Source organism: Heterodontus francisci, chromosome 11 (assembly GCF_036365525.1).
Source record: "Heterodontus francisci isolate sHetFra1 chromosome 11, sHetFra1.hap1, whole genome shotgun sequence".
NCBI classification, from domain to species: Eukaryota; Metazoa; Chordata; class Chondrichthyes; order Heterodontiformes; family Heterodontidae; genus Heterodontus; species Heterodontus francisci.
This window is the reverse complement of record NC_090381.1, coordinates 40,850,599-40,875,043: the sequence shown is the minus strand read 5'-3', so window position 1 is coordinate 40,875,043 and position 24,445 is coordinate 40,850,599. Positions and strand designations below refer to the sequence as shown.

Genomic DNA, 24,445 nt, shown 5'->3' with positions numbered 1-24,445 from the left:
ATCATTTCAAACCTGCGCTTGCTGGAAAGATTTCAACCTCTTCTTGAATCGTGAAGGCAAAACAAAATCACATCCACGGGCGAGGAAAGCGAACTCCCCTCGCAAGTCGGGGTCCCTCCGCAGAGAAGTTTCCTTGATCATCATTTTAAAAAGCCTTGCTCAGCAATGCTTCGTGTGTGTGTGTGTGTCCTTTTGTAACGTGATAAATATAGACTGAAAAGCACTCAGGGTTCCAGTTTACAGAGAAGAGTGAGAAATTCCTTCATGAAAGACCACACTGTTTCCTGTATTTTCACAGACTGACAATGTCCATGCATTGTAGCTCACCACCGAGGTCGGAGTCCAGTCTTGACATTTACTCTAGCCTTTGACTCCTGACGTTCGACTGCTGTATTGTACCCAGGAACATGCCCTGCAATGCGATCTGTTCTATCGGAGGGCTTCACAATCTGTCCAGGACTGGTACAGTGCATTATGGGAAAGGAAGAACCCTCTACCAGAAGAGCTAAAGTTAGCACTTGCTGAAGAAGACCCGAAAATAATCTTACCTGCTATGACACTGTTTACACTAATAGACTCTTAACTTGAATTGTGAGGCATGGACTTTAATAAATCACATGGCTTTTGCAGAAAGCAGGACAATGCAAAAAAAAAAGGCTTATCACAGCCCGAGAAGGCATGTGGGATAAATCATTACGCAAAGTAGTAACAGGAAAAGAAAATAATTTTCCAATAAGTAAACTGACAAAAAAGTTATGGAAAAATTGTCAAGGCTGTTTTTCAGGCATAGATCCGACCAGGTGACTCTATTTGATTTCATAGATAGCTTTTTACAAATAGTTGATCCACTGTAGGAGACTAACGTCCTAATGCACCCTTTCTACCGCCTCCCTCCCTCTTTTGCTCTGCTTCATCCCCAGCCCAGTGTATAAATAACTTCCACACTTGCTGTTGGCACAGTATGCTGACATTTCAGTTCAACTGCAGTCCCAGGTTACTCCACCAATCAACAGCAGCTGTTTGTAGAATATTAAACACATCAAGATTCCTAGGCACCAATGTGTTTGGCCCCAGCCACATCCCTCCATCCCCTTCTGCCTATGAGCAGCTTTGTGATATGGGCAGTTATTACATTTAATGTAGATGTTCAACTTGGTGCCGTGACGTTGAACTCAATGGAAATTAAAATCGGGTAGTTTCTACAATCAGCAGCCAATCCACAAGGCCTGTTTGACACCACCGGGCCAAGTTCCCTTGGATGTTATCCAGACTGCATTCAGTAGGTACTTGTCCAACCCTTCTTACTACTCAATTATGCTTTTCCAAAAGCTATTTTAGCATTGGTTTGTTTCTGAATAATTTCAAGAATCTGATCAATTTCCAGAACTACTTCTTTATCACAGTGCAATGGGCCTAATTTACTCGACAGCTACTGCTCTACGCTGAACTCGGCTTGGATTCAATTTCAGAATCAAAGGTGTAGCATTTGCCGTGCTGATGTACGCATTCAAGCGTCACAATCTCACAAAGACTCCAACAGAGTAGGAATAACTGGGCTGACTCAGAGTCAGAGGCAGATAATCTATTACCCAAAGAATCTCTAGGGTGGACTTTGGACTTGCTGATTTCCAGTGGTACTGGGAGAACCGCCCCGCATCCCCCCACCCCACTCCATTACTTCATGCAGTTATATTTATCAGTCAAAGCTATGTAGCTGTGATGTAAATTTACTAGAATGGTTCCAGGGATGATGGATTTCAGTTATATAGGGAGACTAGAGAAGATGGGATTGACTTTAGAGCAGAGAAGGTTAATGCTAATTGTATATTATTTGTATTTAATTGTATACAGGTGGTGGGCATTAACTGGGGATTCACTTGTGCTCCTATAAATAGGAACTGATTGAAACCACATTGGCTGAATGAGGAGCTGCATGTTTGTAAGGTATATCTCTGTAAATAAAAGCTTTATAAAAGTGCATAAAGATTGGCTCCAGTTCTATCCTTCACCACTGTCTCAGCTCAGGCTGAAATGAATCACACTTCAAATCACAACTTTAACTTTAACATAGATTGAACAAGTGTTTTTATTAAAGACTTCTGTAGAGTTCTTTTCACTGTTCTGCATACTGTGGATACAAAGCTATTTGACCTTACAACAACCCCCAGGTCAGGTGTTTTCCCCAAAGCACAAAGCTACTTTCAGTTTCCCTTCTAAGTACCAAATATTCTCCAATACTCAAGCCCACACATACAGTCATGATAACCACTGCTCTGGAATAGAACAGTTAAGGGGAGATTTAGTAGTGGTGTTAAAATTTTGAAGAGTTTGATAGAGTGAATATGGAGATACTGGGTATGAAAATCAGCTCTTTAGTTACGTGTGTACATGGAGTGCTAACACTCTCACTGAAATGTCATAAGGCGCAGCTAATGCCAGAAATATGTGTGCACGTTGTGGATACAAACATTTGTAGCGCCAAAAAAACAGGCACTAAAGGAGCCAGATTTCATATCTCATTATTTATTCCTTGCAAAACCCTTCATAATTTTTAATACCACTATTAAATCTCCCCTTGACTTTCTCTGCTCTAAAACTGTACGTGCACAATGAAGTAATGGTGATTTGATGCCAATGCTGCCATTTTGGAGCTCAATGCTCCAGCTAACACTCTCTTTTGACCTTGCACAACTGAACATTCAGCAGCAGGAAGGATTCCCCATCAGTGCTATTTAAATAGATGATCAACTACTTTCAGGTTAATTGCTGATCGATTTATACTGGCCCTTGCTGTGATTGAAGATGTCTTTTGATGTTTTCCAGAGTTGTTTAAAGTTGCTAAAGTCTAAAGCGAGTGGTGTGCAATGTGCTGAACGGCTTTATCCTGACTTCAAAGATTCTGCATAAGCTATTTGCTCCCAGACATGGGTGCAGTTGTATGCATCCCCCTTGGACTACAGCATGACAGGGAGAATGAACAGAGGTGGCACAGAGCAGAGCAAGCTGTTGGAAGGGGGAGGAGGAGGGTTTTCAGCAGGGTGCCATACCCGCACAGGGTATTCAGGGAGCAAATTTTCTACCTGAACCTCAGTGAGGAACAACATGTCAGATGTCTGAGCTTCACTAAAGATGCCCTTATTGAAATCTGCCACCTGCTGCGGCCACAACTTCAGCCTTAGAGCAGGGTGGGAATGGCATTACCGGTGGCTATGAAGGTGACTATGACCATGAACTTATATTTGTCTAGCTCCTTCCAGGTTGGAGCAGGCAATAGTTGCAACATCTCCCAATTTGACATCCACTGTTGCATAAAGGAGGTCACTGAGGCTCTATATTCAGGAGAGCTGAATACATTTAATTCTCTCTTGCCACAGAGAAGCAGCTTTGAGAGGAATACAGGCTTCCCCGAGGTGCAGGCAGGGCATTTTGTGGGCACCAAATATCAACTCTGAGATGTACCACAACTGAAAGTGGTGAAATTGCTTCAATGTCCAAGTAGTGTGCAACTATACTCAGTGTATCATGTAGGTCAATGCTTGGTATCCTGCTGGCAATCATGATGCCTTCATTCTGTAGCAGTCTGCTATGCCATCTGATTTAAGCCACCATGACAAACCAGAGAGTGTCTACTGGGTGACATGGCTCATGACTCCGGTGCGCAACCCATGTATATGTGGCAGCATGCATGCAATGAAAGCCATTCTGCTACAAAAATATGATAGAGCAGATCATTGGGATGCTTAAACTATGCTTCTGCTGTCTGGGCTGCTCTGGAGGAGCTTTAAAGTATTTGGCAGAGTGCTTGTCAAGATTTGTGGTGTTCTGCTCCACAACCGTGCCATCATGAGGGCACAGCCCTTGCCACCAGCTATTTGGTAACCTGCGGAGGGGTAGAAGAAGAGGAGGAAGGGAGGGAGGGAGCAACCAGCACAGCCCTTTCTGGCCACACTATCCAAGATTGACTCATCTGATTGCAAACCAATAAATGCAACCCCAATTTCCTGTTCACCAACAGTCCCGTACTTTACTTTCCCTCTGTCTCTGGCCATCCCAGTGTCTGCATGGCCACAATGCAAAAATAAAAGCCACCACAAAATAAATATTCCAAAACAAATTTATAAATCATACCATTCCATATTGCATACAATCGTCAATTAATCACCCTTGGGCATTCCCCATGTGTCCGTCTTCCATGTGCATTTGCCTGTCCTAGTGCTCCTATGCAGTCTGTCTCATGCAGGACAAGATGGCATATAACCTGAGGCAGCAGCACCTCACTGGTGGGTACAGGCATGGCTGCTCTATAACGATGACACTGTCTCCTCCATGGATGTGAGGACATATGCAGCCATGCCTGTCTCCCACTCTTGGTCCGTAGCCCTGTACGTTATGGCACTTCAAGCTGGGGACCAGGGACTGAGCAGGGAGAGAGAGAGCAGGAGCCTGTAGTATAATGTGTTATATTGGACATTGGGTTTTTAATAGGTTAATTCTAAGTGGTTAACATGCTAATCATACTGTATACCTCATCACAGGAAGTGATGCAAGACCACATGGCTTGGATCTCTTGTGCTCTCTCTTGGACGATGTAAACCATAGCAGTAAAACGTGTTTCAATAAAGCTGCTGATTCTTTTAACTCTGTAGACTCATTAGATATTCCGTATTAGACTAACAATACTCAGAATATTATATGGTGGCAGTGGGTGAAATATAGTGTGATGGAGAAGTCTCTACCTTTGCCGGAACACTTCGAGAAAGTCGCAGGCCTCAATCAAGCTGAAGCATGGCCGAAATGGTATCGGAGATTTGTCAGATATTGCACTGCGTTGGCCCTCACTGTGATGCCGAGCAGTGAGCAGGTCAGTATGATGGGTGACAGTGCGGATGATATCCTCGTCACGCAAAGTATCGATGAGAAGAAAGCCAAGTACGATAAACTAAGCACTCAATAAATACTTTAATCTGAGAAAGATTGTCATTGTGGCGCAGGCTAAATTTAACAAATGTGCCCAATGTCAAGGGGAAAGTGTTAATGCATTTATACACGACCTGTATAAACTTGCAAAGGACTGTGAGTATGGCGGCTTGAAAGACAAACTGATCAGAAACAGAATCATTGTGGGAGTGTTGAATGACGCCTAGTCTGACCACTTGCAGTCAAGAGATGATCTAACCTTAGCAAAGGCAATCCAACTGAGCAGACAAGCGGAGGTCAGGAAACAGAATCGATCCGTGGTGCAAGGTGACAAGGGAGAGCCCTATCCCGCAAGCTGCTGACTCAGTAGAGTTTGCTATACATAGAAAAAAGAAAGCTGACATTAAACAGCAGGGGAGACAGGAGGAGTATCTATCGACAGCCCAAGCTAACTGCAGTAGGTGTGGCCGAGAGAGACACAGGTGGGAAAACTGCTCCGCCAAAGAGGCCGAATGCGATTTTTGCGGAAAGATGGGCCACTTCCAGGCTGTGTGCCATAGCAAAAAGCCGGTACAGAATACACACAAAGGGAAGACTTCGAAAGGTGGCAAGATCCATGAAGTAGAGAATATTCACAATATTGAGGTACCTTTCCAGGAATGAAGCGGAAGTTGCTGGAGTGCTGAGATCCTAGTAGAGAGAAACACAATGCACTTTAAGCGAGACACCGGAGCAGCAGTTTCGGTTCCTTCTGAAGCTGAACCATGGTTACAGAGAAGCTCTCTTCAGCCATCATGCAAAAAATTATACAGCCAGAAGGGATAGAACTCAAAGTCATAGATGAACTTAGGGCAACCCTCCAATATTGAGAAAAAGAAATCACTGAAACATTGTATGTGATTCAAAACTAGAGTTGTTAACTTTTGAGTAGGAAGGCTTGTACTGACTTGCGTCTGATTTGCAGAGTAGAGGAACTGGGAAGCCAGGACGATCAGCCCAGAAAGTTACAGCTGAATTCCCACAGCTTTTCGCAGGACTAAGAAAACTGAAGACAGGATATCACATAACTCTACATCCAGAAACAAAGCCAGTGTGCCTGTTTACACCCAAAAAGGTTCCTCACCCACTCTTGCCAAAAGTAAAGAAAGAAGTTGACTCTATGGTGAAGCAAGGAATTATTTCACCTGTGACAGAACTGACAAGCTGGTGCTCAGGGATGGTTCCGGTGCCAAAACCCAACGGATTTATCAGAATTTGTGCTGATCATACACAGCTGAATAAAGCAGTTGAACACAAAGTTCATCCTTTGTCGTCTTTGGATGAGAGCTTAGCTAAATTCAGAAAGAGTTCAATCTTCACGAAGCTGGATGTAAATGGTGGTTTTTGTCAATCAGTCACTACGTTAACTGTTGCGACAGGACAATACATGGTGCTGGGAGGAAGCACAATAGAGGTTTATTGAGAAAACCAAAGAGCTGCTGATATCACCTGATGTGTTAGCTCACTATGACCCAGAGCTACCCACTATCATTGCTGCAGATGCATCTTTTACAGGACTGGGAGCTGTGCTCTTCCAGATACAGATGGATGGAAAGCACAGATCATTTACTATGCATCCTGTTAACTGACGGAGACTGAACAGAGATATGCAGTGATAGAGAAAGAAGCATGAGCAGCTACATGGGCTTGCAAGAAGTTTGCAGATTATGTTTTTAGTCTTCACTTCAAGATAGAGACAGACTACAAACCATTGGTGACTCTCTTAAATTCGAAGGAGTTAACAAAAATGCCTCCACGAGTACAATTTAGACCAAGGGTGATGAGGTTTGATGCAAAGACAGGACATTTTCCGGGAAAGCAGCTGATTAAAGTGGCTGCTTTGAACTGCATTCTAGTGGCAAGACCTGAACAAGGTGATGTAACCCTTGTTGAAGAAGTAGAAACCTTTGCATTGACAACAACCACAACTCTACCAGCAACAACTCAGCAACTAAACAAAATCAGAGATGCACAGAAATCTGAGCAAGAATGTTTTGAGGTTAGAGAGTACTGCGTCAAAGTATGGCCAGCATACATGCCACACAATCCCATTATCAGACAGTACTAAGAACAGAGAGGACATCTTAGTGTACTTGATGATTTACTCAGCTATGATGAAAGAGTGGTCATTCCGAGAGTTCTGAGACTTGACATACTACAAAGATTGCACGAAGGACAGTTGGGCATCACACAATGTCAAGCCTGAGCAAGATATTCCGTTTGGTGGCCAGGTTTCTCAAAATCACTCGAAGAGATGATATCAAGCTGTATTACTTGTGCTATTCATCGTCAGGAGGCAAGAGAACCGATGATGTCATCTTCTTTCCCATCACGACCATGGGAATGTTTTGGGATGGACCTCTTCGAACACAGAGGTAAGATGTTCTTGATTGTCATAGACTATTACTCCAGATGGACAGAAGTCAAGCAACTGCAGGGTCACATTTCTGAAGCAGTAATTACATCGTTGATGATATTTGCAACACATGGAATCGCAGACCTTGTAAGCTCAGATAATGGACACCAGTTTGCCAACTTTAAAGAGTTCACAGCATCATATGGATTTGTTCAGACCACCAGCCCATTAAGATGCCCTCAAGCCAATGGTGAAGCTGAAAGAGGAGTGTGTACAATGTAAGCATTGCTGAAGAAGAACAATGACATCCAACTTGCACTTCTGAGTTATCGTTTAAATCCACTCCAAAATGGTCTTGCGCCATGTGAACTCCTAATGGGAAGACGACTGAAATCACAACTCCCTACTCTCACACACACGCTCATGCCGCAAGTAAAGGTTGATGACTTGGAGAAAGTGAGAGAGAAAGAGGACAAAGATCATTCCTACCAGATGTGTAACTATGACAAACGTCACAAGGCAGAAAACCTGCCAGATCTCCAAACAGGAGAGCCAGTTTGGATTATTGGTTGTTAATGGGTTAATTCTAAGTGGTTACGATGCTAATCATGCTGTGTACCTCATCACAGGAAGTGATGTAACACCACGTGGTTTGGATCCCTCATGCAGTCTCTTGGAAGATGCAAAGCAGAGCAGCAAGATGTGTTTCAATAAAGCTCCTGTTTCTTTTAACTCAACAGACTTATTAGGTATTTTGTATTAGACTAATGTCTGCTCATGTGAAGTGCAGTGATTGAAAATACAGAACCCAAACTGAAGAATTATAAAAATTGACTTTTCCTTTATAACAAGTGGACAATGCACTACAAAATGGCACCAAAGGTCAAACAACCTGGCCCTGTATAGTCAAACTGTCTTACTGTCTGTTAAGGGCGAAAGGATACATTCATGCTAAGAGGTGTCAATTAAACCCATCATGAACCCATCAAGAGACATTTCTAAATTGAATGGGTTCTTCTGAAACAAAGAAGGTGTGAAGTAGCCACATCCTGGGCCATTGTTGGTCACCACAGGGAGGGGGCTCTGTGTCTCCCAACGGAGGCAACATGTGAAAGAAATTTTGACCTTAAAAAGTAGCTCTCTGGAAAGAGAGAGGGAGAGATCAGAACAAACATCACATAAGCCTGTCCAGCTAAGAGCTGGGAGACATCCACCAAAAGCCAAAGAAGGAGTCCTGCTGTGAAATGTACACTTTATCTTGTTACAGCAAAGAACTGAAAGTGATCACCATCACCAGACTGAAGTCTCAACCATTAGAGAAAACTACAAACAATCCAGGCCTACAACTTTAAAAGAGAAATTGACCTCTGAGAAGATTCAACAGGTTTACCATGAACCCCAAGCACCCATCTCACTTCAAAGCACTTAAACGTTTTCCTCTCTATCTACTCTTGTGTGTGCACGCGTGCGCAAGTGAATGCTTGTGTGGGCATGGTTGTGACAATTTCCGGAATGAATATTGCTCAATAAATAGTTAATCTTCTGTTTTAAACCGACAAGAAAATCTGTCGTTGTTTGTTTATTTGACAAATAAAACAAAAGGGGTTAAAACCTGAGTAACAAAAACACTTGCTGTGGTCACTTAGGAGGTGAACAGTGGGAACCACCCATACCCCTTATCACTTGGTCGTAACACAAACAATACTCAGAATCTTACAGGGCCAGCGGGCAGGGGGTCGTGGAGTGAGAGCCCAGGAAGAATGAGCTGTGATTGGGTTGTATCCTTTCCTATCAGTAGGGGCAACCACTATTGGATTGCTTGTTCGTGTGGAAATCCATACCCCAGCCTGGCTCAGCTCCTTTAGACAGGAAGGAGACCTCCATTTATACAGCACCTCAGGATGCCCCCAAACCTTCTACTGCCCATGGAGTATTTTATTTGATGGGCTAGGGGGAAAGGGTAGGGAAGTGAGACTAACTGAATTGCCCTTGCAGAGAGCCAGCATGTTCATGACGGGCCAAATGGCCTCCTTCTGTGCTGTAGCCACTTTATAAGTCTATGAGTCAAGTGTGTGGCCAAGCGTTTTTTAAATGCAATGAGGGTTTCTCCCCCTACCATCCTTTCAGATAATGAATTCCAGATCCCACACTGAAAGACAGAAAGGTAAGAAGAAAAAGTGGAAGGCAGAGAAAACAAGGGCGAGAAACAAATGGGGCCATAGCGCAAAATAAAGCTAAGATGTCTAACAATGTTAAAAAGGCAAGTCTAAAGGCATTGTGTCTTAATGCATGGAGCATTCGCAATAAGATAGATGAATTAACAGCGCAAATAGATATAAATGGTTATGATATAGTTGCGATTAGGGAGACATGGCTGCAGGGTGACCAAGAATGGGAACTGAACATCCAGGGGTATTCAATATTTAGGAAGGACAGGCAAAAAGGGAAATGAGGTTGGGTATCATTGTTAATAAAGGGGGAAATCAATGCAATAGTGAGGAAGGATATTGGCTCGGAAAACCATGATGTGGAATATGTATGGGTGGAGCTAAGAAACACCTAGGGCAGAAAACGTCGGTCGGGGTTGTCTATAGGCCCCCAAACAGTAGTGGAGATGTAAGGGATGGCATTAAACAGGAAATTAGAGACACATGCAATAAGGGTACAATTGTAATCATGGGTGACTTTAATCTACATATAGATTGGCCAAACCAAATTAGCAATAATACTGTGGAGGAGGATTTCCTGGAGTGTGTACGTGACGGTTTTTTAGACCAAGACGTTGAGGAACCAACTAGAGAACAGGCTATCCTAGACTGGGTATTGTGCAATGAGAAAGGATTAATTAACAATTTTGCTGTGTGGGGTCCCTTGGGGAGGAGCGACCATAACATGATAGAATTCTTCATTAAGATGTAGAGTAAAGTAATTGAATCCAAAACTAGGGTCCTGAATCTAAATAAAGGAAACTACGAAGGTATGAAATGAGAGTTGGCTATGGTAGATTGGGGAACTTTACTAAAAGGGTTGACGGTGGATAGGCAATGGATAATATTTAAAGAACATGTGCATGAATTACAACAATTATTCATTCCTGTCTAGCGCAAAAATAAAACCAGAAAGGTGGCTCAAACGTGGCTTATAAAAGAAATTAGGGATAGTATCAGATCCAAAGAGGAGGCATATAAAATTGTCAGAAAAAGCAGCAAGTCTGAGGATTGGGAGCAGTTTAGAATTCAGCAAAGGAGGACAAGGAGGTTGATTAAGTGGGGGAAAATAGAGTATGAGAGTAAACTTGTGGGGAACATAACAACTGACTGTAAAAGCTTCTATAAATATGTGAAGAGAAAAAGATTAGTGAAGACAAATGTAGGTCCCTTACAGTCAGTAACGGGGGAAATTATTATGGGGAACAAAGAAATGGCAGAACAATTAAACACATACTTTGGTTCTATCTTCACAAAGGAGGACACACATAACCTCCCAGAAATGTTGGGGAACCAAGGGTCTAATGAGAGGGAGGAACTGAAGGAAATCAGTATTCATAAAAAAAAGTGCTAGGGAAATCCATGGGGTTAAAGGCTGACAAATCGCCAGGACCTGATAATCTACATCCCAGAGTACTAAAGGAAGTAGCCCTGGAAATAGTGGATACTTGGTGGTCATCTTCCAAAATTCTATAGACTCTGGAGCAGTTCCTACAGATTGGAGGGTGGCAAATGTAACCCCACTATTTAAAAAAGGAGGGAGAGAAAAAACAGGGAATTATAGACCAGTTGGCCTTACATCAGTAGTGGGGAAAATGCTACAGTCTATTATAAAAGATGTGATAACAGAACACCTGGAAAGCATAAACTGGGTTGGACAAAGTCAGCATGGGTTTACAAAAGGGAAATCATGCTTAACAAATCTACTGGAGTTTTTTGAGGATGTAACTAGTAGAATAGATGAGGGAAAACCAGTGGATGTGGCGTGTTTGGATTTGCAGAAGGCTTTTGATAAGGTCCTGTATAAGAGGTCAGTGTGCAGAATTAAAGCATATGGGATTGGGGGTAATATACTGGCATGGATTGAGAATTGGTTGACAGAAAAGAAACAGAGAGTAGGAATAAACGGGTCTTTTTCCGGTTGGCAGGCAGTGACTAGTGGGGTACTGCAGGGATCAGTGCTTGGGCCCCAGCTATTCACAATATATATTAATGACTTGGGTGAGGGAACTAAATATAACATTTCCAAGTCTGCAGACAACACAAAGCTTGGGGGGTGGGGGGGCGGGGTGGCAGGGAATGTGAGCTGTGAGGAGGATGCAAAGAGGCTCCAATGTGATTTGGACAAGTTGGGTGAGTGGGCAAATGCATGGCAGATGCAGTATAACATGGATAAATGTGAGGTTATCCACTTTGGTTGTAAAAACAGAAAGGCAGATTATTATCTGAATGATGATAGATTAGGAAAGGGGGAGGTGCAACGAGACCTGGGCGTCCTTGTACACCAGTCGCTGAAAGCAAGCATTCAGGTGCAGCAAGCAGTTAGGAAGGTGAATGGTGTGTTGGCCTTCATTGCAAGTGGATTTGAGTACAGGAGCAAGGATGTCTTACTGCAGTTATACAGGGCCTTGGTGAGACCACATCTGGAGTATTGTGTGCAGTTTTGTTCGCCTTATCTGAGGAAGGATGTTCTTGCCATGGAGAGAGTGCAAAGAAGATTTACCAGGCTGATTCCTGGGATGGCAGGATTGACGTATGAGGAGAGATTGGGACGACTAGGCCTATATTCACTAGAGTTTAGAAGAATGAGAGGGGATCTCACAGAAACCTATAAAATTCTAACAGGACTAGACAGGCCAGATGCAGGCAGGATGTTTCTGTGGCTGGGGAGTCAAGAACCAGGGGTCACAGCCTCAGGATACGGGGTATGCCATATAGAACCGAGATGAGGAGAAATTTTTTCACTCAGAGGGTGGTGAACCTGTGGAATTCTCTACCGCAGAAAGCAGTGGAGGCCAAGTCATTAAATATATTCAAGAAGGAGATAGATATATTTCTTAATGCCAAAGGGATCAAGGGATATGGGGAGAAAGTGGGAACTGGGTACTGAATTAGACGATCAGCCATTGATCTTTTTTGAATGGCGGAGCAGGCCCGAAGGGCCGAATGGCCTACTCCTGCTCCTATTTTCTATGTTTCTCTGAGTGAAAACAGTTCTCCGCAACTCCCCTCTAATTCTTCTGCTATTCATCTAGTTCGCCTTCTATCATCCTGGTAGTTGCATGATACAAAGGTAATAGAGTTGTTCACTAATCATCTGTTCAACTATAGAGATTTTTCTGATGTTGCATTGGGGATGAAAGTAGACATGGCACCATGATGTATTAGTGAGTTGTGGAGAGGTAGAGGGAAATGCTTTGAAACATTTTATTTTGTGTTTAATTTTGTCATTTTAACATTTTTTCACCTTGTTCTTTTTAAAAAGAAATATTATTCAACTTAATGGTCTCATTCTTTCAATTATGTTTTTAAAATTGCTCCTTCAGTGTAGACTTGCTGATTAGGAGATTGGCTCCAAGTAAAGTTATGACCTTAGCACTCACAGCTGCCAACCAGAGGGAAGGGACAAAATAAAATACTTTCATCATATATACTTGTGTTTATGTGCTGATTTTGGTACTAAGTGTAATTCAGATTTCGAGATTTGGAATGTCCTAGTTTGAGTAAAACCCACCATTAAAAGAACATGAGCAAAAAGTACCAGGTCAAATGGAGTCCAGTACGCTTGTGGAGTCAGTGTAACATTTCTGCAGCACAGACTGCGATTATGAAGTCCAGAGGCCAACATATGTATCCGGCGTCTGCTTCTCAAATTAAATGAAAAGACCTGTGCAATCTTGATGGATATTTAACTTGGACATTATATAACTGTATTTTTCTTTCTTTGGGGGCTTTTTAATGCCACCATGAACATTCAGACACTTGTGGAGATGTTGCTCAATTCATGCACAGAAATGTAAAGGAATCTCACTTATGATGGGCTGAGTCACTTCAGTTTGCACATTAAAGGCACATTGAAAATGCTACTGTCATGTTTATTCAATGCACTTGTATCTCCTCCTATTAAATCTTGAAAGTGTTGTGTGAGCATCCCCTGCTTACGTTGTTGGGCAGACTGTATGGCACTGGAGAGGAGAAACACACGACACTGAATGGGGGAAACAGGTCTGTCACAGACCATATGGACCAGAGATTTGAAAAATCCATCCTTGGGCTTTATAGGGAGCCTGTCAGTCAGCTGGTATATTTGCACAAAGCATTTATGTAGACATTTCTGATCTCTATGGTTCAGATCCCGATCAGACTACATACTTACCCACTAGGCCATTGAAATGGCGATACTGAAGAATATGTGATACCCCCTGATAAATTGCAGTCCACTATCACCTCAAATCCTAAAAACTGCAGGTTTCTATCGGAATAGCAATTTCTCACTTGCATGGCAGATAGCCTTGTTGTTTTTGCTCTTGTTGGATGCCCTTCAGTCTTGTCTACTGTATATGGTGCCAGTTTCCAGCCTAAAATCATCTTTTTGGAAGATGACACCACCTGTTGAATGGTTTAATGGTCACCCTCCTGACAGGAAAGCTCATTTAAAAGGAAGCACGTAGGGATCTGCCGGCTTTAACATTTTGGAGAGATTTTCCCAACCATCAATTCTGGGGAAGTGCCTTCTCCCCTCACTCCCTGGAAAGAACTTGGATGCGCTTCCAGTTTTAAAGGAGGTGGGGGATGGGAAGGATCTTTAATATAACTTTCACAAAATCTTGATATTTTCTCTTGAGGCTCCAGTCCATGGTTTCGGCCCATTCATCCAGGCGGGGACCAATGTCCTTTACCACCACTGATGTATGCCACCTTCAAACTCCCAATGTTGGGTGTCCCTGCCACCCAACCTGCCCTCTGCTGCTTCGTCAAGGCTCTGCACCTGCCTCCACCCCGACACCTAACAGGAAACTCCAATGCAAAGCTGGGGCTTGACATTACAAGGGCCTGGCCTAATTTGCCACCCTTCAGGCTTACACCTACCAGAGATACGGTGGGAATGTGCCAGAGTTTTGGCCTCAGTGTGTTTAAAAGAGCACCATTATCCAGGAAAAATGTCTCCAATCACACAGGGCTGGGTCTTGTGCTTGGCCCAAAGTCAAGTTCTGACGCGGGGGTGGGGGGGTCGCAGCCGGAGAATCGGAGCCGCAGCGGCCGCCATGGAACCTGCACCGGGACTGCCGGGCCCGATCTTCCTGGGGATGGGGAAGCTCCGAGGCGGCACCTCCGCTGCCCTGTGACGGGACCCTAGTTTAAATATTTAAAATACCTCTCTGCATAAATTTCAATGTCATCCGCCGCGATCTTCCCATCCGTTCCCGATCCCGAGCTCGACATGCGGCACTCATGTGCTTTCACTTTCCCGTCCACGAGAAGCTGGCGCCACCGAGCAGGAGAAGAGGTCAACTGTGTATTTTGTTTGCAGGTCTGGCAGCCTTTTAAAAATGGCGCCAGCACCTGCTCCCGCAGCAGGTGACACTGTTCATGGTGTCGCCAATGCCGCCCCTGCCATGTGATTTGGGGGGGGGGGGGTGGGACGGTGGCGGCTGCCGTCAGTACGTTAAGTGGCCGACTGCAGCAGAATCGCGGCGGAGCAGGTCCCGTGCGGGGTGGCTGTCATTTTCTGCACTCACTGCCGCTCCTGGCAGTGGGACAACAAAATCCAGCTGACAGTGTGGTTAACCTGTGCCAAAACACTGACTACACCACTTCGGCAAGACACCTTCATGAGAAAAATGACACTTGGCTCCCTTTTATCTTCCTGTTTTCTAAATAGATTTTGCAGATAACCTTTCATGAAGATAGTATTGCTTTAAGCATTAACTATCAGATAAAGGACACATTTAGTCCCATGAGGAGGAAGCTGCAGTTCCAAAATACAAAATGAATGGCAGAAGACAATGTTATTTTGGTTCGCATTATGATGGCTAAATTAAGCTGTAGGTCAAGAGAACAGCCTTCCCCTTTAAGGTTTTTAAAACTCCTGCTGCATCTATAAAAAGCTTCAAGCCATGCTTGGTCTACCTCACAAACAATCATTACTGACGAAGTTTTAAATTGCAAGCTTCAGCTTCTCCAAGCATAAAGTAATTTTACTGAAATAACAGCACAAAATGGAGGTTTTTAACCAGTCGTGTTTGAAATCATTAGACGACAGCTGTTGTGTTTATACTTAGAACAAAGGTCGTGCATTACAAATCAACAGACTCTATTTGCTCTGCCAACCATGCTTAACCAAGGAAGTATTTAAGGAAGTTGAGTGCTGTCTTGTGGTGGGCACTGCTGACCTCTGAGGGGAGACACATAACTTCCTACTGCTTAGTGACAAGGACATGCACTTTCAACACAGCAGGCTGTTTGCTGGCACTGAGCAGCAAATGTCCTTTCTATCTGCTAATGAACTTAAGAGAAGAATGTCAATACTTCCAAAGCTTTATTTGTCACACTCCTAAACATGTCTTCAGTCTCTGTTTATCCAGCAACCTTATGGATCATTTCAGCAGCTGTGTGTGTGTGTGCAGAAACTGAGCTTCTACATACATATATAAAGAGGGGAAAGCCTGTCCAATCTGATACATTTCTTTATAAAATCTTTAGGACTTTTATGTAATTCAGATTTTAAAAAAAAGTTACATTCACATAGTGTCTTTCATGACCTCAGGACATCCCAAAGCACTTTACAGCCAATGAAGCACCTTTAAATTGTAGTCACTGTTGTAATGTAGGAAATGTACCAGCCAATTTGTGCACAGTCAGCTCCCATAAACAGCAATGTAATAAATGATTAGATCACCAGTTTTAGGGGTTGTTTGAGGGATAAATATTGACCAGGACACTGGGGAGATATATTCCCCACTCTTTTTCAAATTATGCCATGGGATCTTTTACATCCACCTGAGAGGGCAGACGGGGCCTCGGTTTAACATCTCATCTGAAAAACGGCACCTCCAACACTGCAGCACTTCCTCAGTAACTGCACGAGAGTGTCAGCATGAATAATGGGCTCACGTCTCTTGAGTGAGACTAGAACTCACAATCTTTTGACTCAGAGTTAAGAGTGCTACCACACTGACCCATGCTGAACCCAAGATGGGAAAGCATGTCCAATCTGATGGATATCTTTATAAAATCTTTAGTATTTTCATGTAATTCAGATCCTGGGTTTGTATGTGTCTCAAAACCATCAGAAAGACCTTTGGGCAGCCATGGCAGAATTGATTCAGTGTACATGCTAGCACTCGCTGATCAAACAGTTGCAGAAAACATTGACACAGCCCCAGGAAAACTAACAGTTGAGAAACCGCCCTGAATTCCATGCCTTAAAAAACCTGCAGATTAAGGGTTGCACTGAAAGTGCAGCGGGACATGGGCAGATCATAACTTAAGCTGCAGATATATTTGATCACTTTTAATATGGAAAAAAATTCAGAAAGTACACAACTACATAATAGTGAACTTACAAATGACTGAAGGAGTCCAACAGGTGTGAAATTTATTTCCCGGAGGAACTGGGGGCATACCTTGCACCCCTCCCTTCCCAAAAAGTTTTCAACTTTTGATACTTCATTTAAAGCATTTTCCAGCAGTTTGGAGCTTGTAATACTTCTGTCTGTAGTCCTACAGCTTCAACAGAACTTTACAGGTCAAGTTTAAATAATGGATTAATGCTCTTCCAGTAAACAACAGACAGAACAACACCACAAAGTATGTTAAATGTCCGTTAGTTATTATTGTTGAGAGTCATTTCTAGTCTGTGTTGCTGAAACTGCCATAAACGTTTTAGTTTCACTGCTAGAAATGCAAATCATTGCAGATTGCAATCATTAAAAGAAGTAAAGTGCATGTAATGTGGCTTTAACTGAGTTTCATGCACTCAAGACAGTCTCCAGCCTGGAGGTAGCAATCTACAAGAGCAACTTGTATTTATGTAATGCCTTCTACATAGGTGCCTCAAAGGAACATTACCAGACAAGATTTGACACCGAGCCACATAGAAATATTACGATAAGTGAAAGTGCTGGAAATACACAGCAGGTCAGGCAGCATCTGTGGAGAGAGAAACAGAGTTAACGACTGGAATTTTACGCCACCCCGACGAACCAGATGGTGGCGGGAGCAGGGGTGGGGGGGGGGGTGTGGCGTAAAATGGAGCAGGAGGCACCGGGAGACCTTCCCGACCCACTCCCGCCTCTGCTGCCACTTTATGCAGGCGGCATCGGTGGAAAACGGCCCGCCCACCCCAGGCCAATCAAGGCCCTTCAGTGGCACTTAATGGCCACATAATGGCCTTTTCCCACCTCCACATGGATTTTACGCATGGCAAGCGGGCGTCCCGGAGCTGGGAGAAGCCGCCTAACGAAGGCATGCAGCTTCCAAGCGTCCCGGGGTGGTCCTCCTGATTGGGCACCCTGAGCCTGATGGAGGCTCCCCACTGCAGCACAAGCTGTCTCCCCTGGAGCACCTCCCCCCTCTTGAGCAACCCCCAACCCCACCCCCCACCCCCACGGCGTGGACCAGCCAATTGTCTCTGGTGAGGCTCCACACACTTACCTGTGTTTGGGGCCTCGTCCATGGTGCTGGTCCTGGCTGGGTGTAGTTCCAGCAGTGGCCACCGCTCCTGGTGGTGATGATGGGACTGAAGAGCTGCTGGCCCGCTGATTGGCCGGCAGCTTTTTTAGGAGGGACTTCCTGCCTCAGAGGGGCTGAAGTCCCACCTGAGACCAATTAAGCGCCTGAGCCATGTAAAATTACAGTGTAGCTTCCAGGCCACCGAATGTTTCTGCCAGTGGGCGGGGTCTCTGGCCCGATGCAAAATTCTGGCCGTTAACTCTGTTTCTCTCTCCACAGATGCTGCCAGACCTGTTGAGTATTTCCAGCACTTTGTTTTTATTTCAGATTTCCAGCATCCACAGTATTTTGCTTTTATTTACAACAAGTGACCAAAATCTTGGTCAAGGAGGTAGATTTTAACGAGGGTCTTAAAGGAGACAAGAGAGGTCGAGAGGCAGAGAGGTTTCAGGAGGAGATTCCAAAACTTAGAGCACAAGCAGCTGAAGCCATGACTGCTAATGATGGAACAATAAAAATTGGGGATATGCAAGAGGCAAGAATTGGATGAGTGCAGATATCTTGGAGGGTTGTGGGGCTGGAGGCGGTTACTGAGACAGGGAGGGGTGAGACCATGAAGTGTTCGAAAACTTATATTCCTCTCCTTTCCCTGATGTAAACTGCTGTAATGAAAGTCGTGTGGATTCTATCCCAATTACTCCACATGAACAAAAAAACTCGACTGTATGTAAACTAATGTTGAGAGTTTCCTCTGGGCTTCTCCTGCTTTGCCAGCGTAATTTCGACAGAAACTCTGTTTATGCCCATAAACAGGAATTGCTAGATGAAAAAAGACCAATGCCCTCCAAGTTCACCTTCTACCATCCAGACAGTTGCATGATACAATGTTAATGGAGATGTTGACTGATCATTGCAACAATCGCCATCAATACAACAGAGGCAGACATGAGGCGAGGAAAACCCTAGTGGTGGAGAGCTTTGGCAACCAGAGGTCCAAAATCACCTGTTCCTCCCAAACACGCTACACTTACTCCAAGTATCCCAAGCAAATTATGGTACATGCTGGGTTTAGGGAGGTGTGTGTGTATTGGTGAGTTCAGTAACTGTAAACGTGTGAACTAAAGTAGGACTTGCATTTATATAGCGCCATTCATGACCTCAGGGCATCCCAAAGTGCTTTACAGCTAATTAAGTACTTTTGAAATGAGGTCACTGTTATAATCCAGGAACCATGGCAGCCAATTTGCACACAGCAAGCTCCCACAAAGAGCATTGAAATACATGACCAAATAATCTATTTTAGTGATGTTGGTTGAGGAATTGGTCAGGATGCTGAGGAGAACTCCTCAGTTCTTCTTCATCATCTTTTACATCCATCTAAGACAGCAGAATGAATGACGGCACCTCCAACAGTGCAGCACTCCCTCAGTACTGCATTGAAGTGCAGTTTTTGAACCCACAAACTTTTGACTCAGGAGAGCGTGCTACCACTGAGCCATAGCTGAGAGGGTATGGTCCATGCTGGGGTTTGGAGAGGTGTGTGTATTGACTGAGTTCAGTCGGATTTGAGCAAATTAGTCAACATACAACCCTGTGGCATGTTTGCAAATGCTCTCAGATGATTTGATTAGAATCAGTTTCTTTTTATTGACAACACTTGTTTCCCTCAATACCTTCCCCCAAGGTCTCCTGCAGCCACAGTTTCTCATTCAGCTGGGAGAATCAAATGACATAGGATGGGTGTCTCTCTGTGGGCCCAAGGGGTGTGTGACGTCTATATGAAGCGTTAGTCTGTGTGGATAGGATCAGTCCTGCCCATTGCTCCTCGACCACGCTAAGCTCCTCAAAAGAGTGCTGATCTGCCACCTACTGGCCTGGCTGAAAAGTCGCACCACCTCATCAATACCAGTTATTCATGGTGTCCAATTTAATGTTGCTGGAAGTTCACAGTTGACTGTCTGTACAGCTAAACTCTTTATTTGAGCAGGAAAATGCTGGCTATTCTGAGGTATTATGTTACAGCACCAACTACTGGACAACATATATCTTTTGCAAAGAAACTGCATTCATTTTCTAGTTTATTACCCTCTCAATATCATTAACTGTCCTAGAATCTTATACAGTACAAAAGGAGCCGATTCAGCCCATAATGCTTGTGCTGACTCTTTGACAAAGCTATTCAATTAGTCCCATTCCCCTGCTCTTTCCCCATAGCCCCGCCTTTTTTTGTTGTTGTTCAATGGTTAAATTCTTCGAAGAAACTATAGGGTCGACCTTTTGCAAGATGTCGCTGCCAGTCCTGGCCCTCGCTGGTCAGGGGAAGGAGTCACAAAATCGAGCACCAAGGCCACACCAACATGAAATCAATGACTGAGTAAGGTCAACCAGCATGAGCCTCCATATACCTCATGCTGAATCTCATAACTTGGGAAAGGCTTTCCCAATAGCAGCACTGATCTCCTGTGTGAAATGAGTGAATGGCCTTACTTTTAGGAGTCAGTTTCATAAAGGTGAATAAGCAGTTTCTCGCCCCTCTTCCACTACCAGCTCACCATGCACTCTTACTTTAACACATACTACCTATTGGATGTGTGTATCTGTGCAGGTGCTTGCAAACATTGGAGAGATGTTCAGGATGCTACAAGGTTGTCTGTTGTCCTGAGCCATTGGCAGGGCTGACAGACAATTTTACAGGCTCACTATGACAGTAACGGGATGAATATTTGAGCACTAGCTCCCCAACATACCTTCAGATTGAGCTTGTGTTGCAAGATACTGTGTGTGATTGTGTGCATGTCTGTTTAAAAAAAAGTGACAAGAAGGATGAGTCATAAGAGCAATATGATACCAGGCCTGAGCTTCTGGGGTTGGGGGGGTTGGGGGGGATGGTGGGGAGAACTCTGCTCCTTCACCTTTCCCTACTCCCTTCATGTCAGTATATACAGGGTGTAATAATTCAGAAAGCCAGATGATGAAGGATAGAACTGGAGTTCAATGTGTACCTTTATAAGCTTTTATTGACAGACACACTTTCTAAACATGCACCTCCAAAATCCCCAACAGCAACAGTTTCAGTCTCTGTATTTATAGAAGCACAAATGAATCCCCAGTTAATGCCCACCACATGCCTACAATGAAATACAATTAATGTACAATTAACAGATTCCCTTCTCTCTCTTTAAATACAAATTAGAGTTTATACGTACAACCAAAATTTCAAAACAAATTAAATCAAATCCCTCCATATTCTGCTCCTCCTTGAGGTCCCCTAACAATTTCTTTGTACACACCTTTTTTTTGTCAAACAATCCAACAGTTGTTGATTTGCATCCACCCATTCAATTTTAGAGATTTCATTTCTCTCCAGCATTTATTTCAAGCCAGCAAGCTCAATCTGTAACCTACTCTCTCATTTTTGTGGAGTGTACATTATCCCAGAATGAACATAATCGTTTAATGGATATACTGTCTTTCGTATTCTCATTGTACAGAACATCACTATAAAATAGAATCTCACATCCCTTGCCTCCACAAAACCCAATGTTTCTGCAAAGTACTTTTAACAACACTTCTTACTTTCTTAGCTTCCCAAGCTAAAGGACATTTCCCATTCTCATCCATAAGAAATATTATGAAGCCAGTTGCATTAGAATACCTATCAGGAAGATTAGCATGTGGAGCGTCATTAAAAATGACTAGTTTCCTGTTCTTTGTGTCAGCTAAGGATGGTAACAAGTATACATTTCTCCAGATCTACTTTTTTACTCTTTTATTTGCCCTTAGAACATTCGACTTAGGGTTTCACTGTACTACTTAACCCCAACACATACAAAACCAGCATCTGGTCTAGTCTGAGTACACAACCAGTTCAACTTACCAACCAAGCTTCGCAATTGTGCTCCCTCTTTCTGTCAGGACCTAGTATGATTAACCAGGTTGGCAGTAACACACTTTAAAGGTAGCCTTTCTGTCAATTGATGTACACTTCCAGGAATATGTGGCTAAAAGAGCTGAAAGGAGTTTTAAGATTATTTTTCCAGTTGTGGGAGGATCCACTCTAACATCTGTATCACCCAGTCGCTCTTCAAAACCCCTAGCAACATCCTCGCTTTAGCCTTATAAGTCCCATATTTTATTTATTTATTTTATTTAGAGATACAGCACTGAAACAGGCCCTTCGGCCCACCAAGTCTGTGCCGACCAAGAACCACCCATTTATACTAACCCTACAGTAATCCCATATTCCCTACCACCTACCTACACTAGGGGCAATTTACAATGGCCAATTTACCTATCACCTGCAAGTCTTTGGCGGTGGGAGGAAACCGGAGCACCCGGCGAAAACCCACGCGGTCACAGGGAGAACTTGCAAACTCCGCACAGACAGTACCCAGATTCAAACCCGGGTCACTGGAGCTGTGAGGCTGCGGTGCTAACCACTGCGCCACTGTGCCGCCCTATGCAAGGACTTTTTCTGTACGAAACCACCAATGTGTCAAAGCTGGTCGCACCTTATCTGGTACCACAGAATAAACACCAACTATCTAATTCCATTTGTTTTGCCTCTTATTAGTTTATCCTCAAATTTATTGGCAGCCACCAAAACTTCAAGATCATGAGGACTTTTTGCTTTTGGTTCTGTTCCAAGACTGTTCTGCAGCCTTTATCTAATTTTGTAATCTATTCAAGTATGGCCACCACTTGCAGTTTTATGCCGATCGGAACTACTAATATGAGATGTCCTTTTTGCACTATTGGAGGGTCTTTCTCCGGTATGTGATCATTTTCTGATGCAGGAGTTACTTCTGGACTCACTGTCAGAACTTGCACTGTGCTTTCTTACTTTCTACTCTTTCACCCCATTCTGCCAGTTCACGGACCTCACTACTTAGCCATCATCTTGAACCTTCAACCAATATTTAAACTTGCCAGTAGCTTTTCCTGCACATCTCACAATTGTCAAATCCTCCATTCATTTAACCACTCTGGAATATATATAACCTGAGTATCCACTCTGGCCAATTGGCCTTTGGATGCGGTAGCTCTGTCCTGTGTGCCATGATCAATCATTACTATTATCCAGCCCTTGATCTACTGTATTCTGTTCCTCAGGACATTATTCATAAAACACATGAGCATTTGAGGTACAAGGTGCCTTATTTACTTCTATCAGCTGCTCAGAGTCTGGGATTTTGTAATTAATTCTGATTACAAAACCTTAACAGTCAGGTTTCCATGTTTGATAAGTACTGTCTTATCATCATGAGCTATTACCTTACCAGGGTTTCCTTTCCCTATGACCCTCACTTTTATAATACACCAAACCTCCTGAATTAAATTCGGTCTTGGATGGTCTTACATGATGCCTCAGAGCTCTCTGATTTTTTTTCCCGAGACTTCAGCCTTGATGAAAGTCCATCTCCCTGCATTTTCAAATGTGCAGAAAAAAATGAACTAATTGTAGTAACTTCTAGCACAGGAGGACGATCACACAGCACAGAAGGCAATTTGGGATTTCACCCATAGACTAACTGAGAGGGACTATATCCTCCAACCATCTGGAGTGAATTCTTTGCATGAACTGCCAGTTGTCAACTTGCAGTGTGGTTGATCAGCTAAGACTTTATGCAGCATTTCATCAATCACAGCATAATTCTTTTCATAGAGTTCACTGCTGAAAGAACTTTCAGCTGCAGTATTCACGACCATGATGTTCATGTTTTCACATATGTCTCTGAACCCGTCATTAGTAAATTCCCCTCCACTGTTAGTGAGAAACTTAACCGGTGTCCCAAGTCCAGTGCCTATCAATTTCTCCATGATTTTGTCTGTAACAACCCTTTTACCCTTATTAAGTATTATTGTAGGAAGACTAAATCTGGTCGCCAGATCTTACAAAATGTGGAATGAAAATATTTGTCTTTGTCCCAAACCTTTATAACCATGGCAGCTACCCCATTCAAGTCACATGCCAATGGAAGGCTTACAAGAGGATGTGGGGGCTTCCTCTGATACTTTTTACATATTTTACACTTCTCACTAATCTCTTCTATTAGCCTCAAATAGTCTTCATCAACTACACCTGCATCTTTTAACTGGATTTTTAACAATTGACCAGAAAGATGAGCAAATTGTCTATGTAACTTTAAGACAATTTTTTTCTCTCTGATTCTGATCAGCCATTAATACTTGTCTAACAGTTAAATGAAAAACATCAGATTTTGTTAAGGGGATACAATAATGTCCTGACTGGTTAAACTGAAAATCCACTAACTTCCCAAAAATAACTGGCTTATCATGCTCCATGTCAAGTATTATTTGTGCCTTTTTCATAGAAGGTTTACTCAACAGCATAGGTATCTCGTTAGACACATCAGGACTAATAAAATGGCTTACTGCAGCTATTTTATATGGAATTACAACTTTCTTTAGTGACCTCAATATGTTGTTGCCATGAAACCTAAAGCAAGTA

The 24,445-nt window shown here is 43.3% G+C and overlaps 1 protein-coding gene across 5 annotated transcripts in view; it reads right to left on the bottom strand.

Moving 5' to 3' along the window:
- ppp2r3a (protein phosphatase 2, regulatory subunit B'', alpha) overlaps positions 1-24,445 on the bottom strand; it is a 525,535-nt gene that overhangs the window by 121,008 nt on the left and 380,082 nt on the right. The window contains exon 1 of one of the 5 annotated variants that reach the window (XM_068042010.1): positions 13-536. The exons of the other annotated variants lie outside the window; for them this stretch is intronic. Coding sequence (XP_067898111.1) covers positions 13-144 — 132 coding nt within the window. The 5' untranslated portion in view covers positions 145-536. Of the gene's footprint in view, positions 1-12; positions 537-24,445 lie in introns of those variants that run through there. 5 annotated transcript variants of the gene reach the window in all.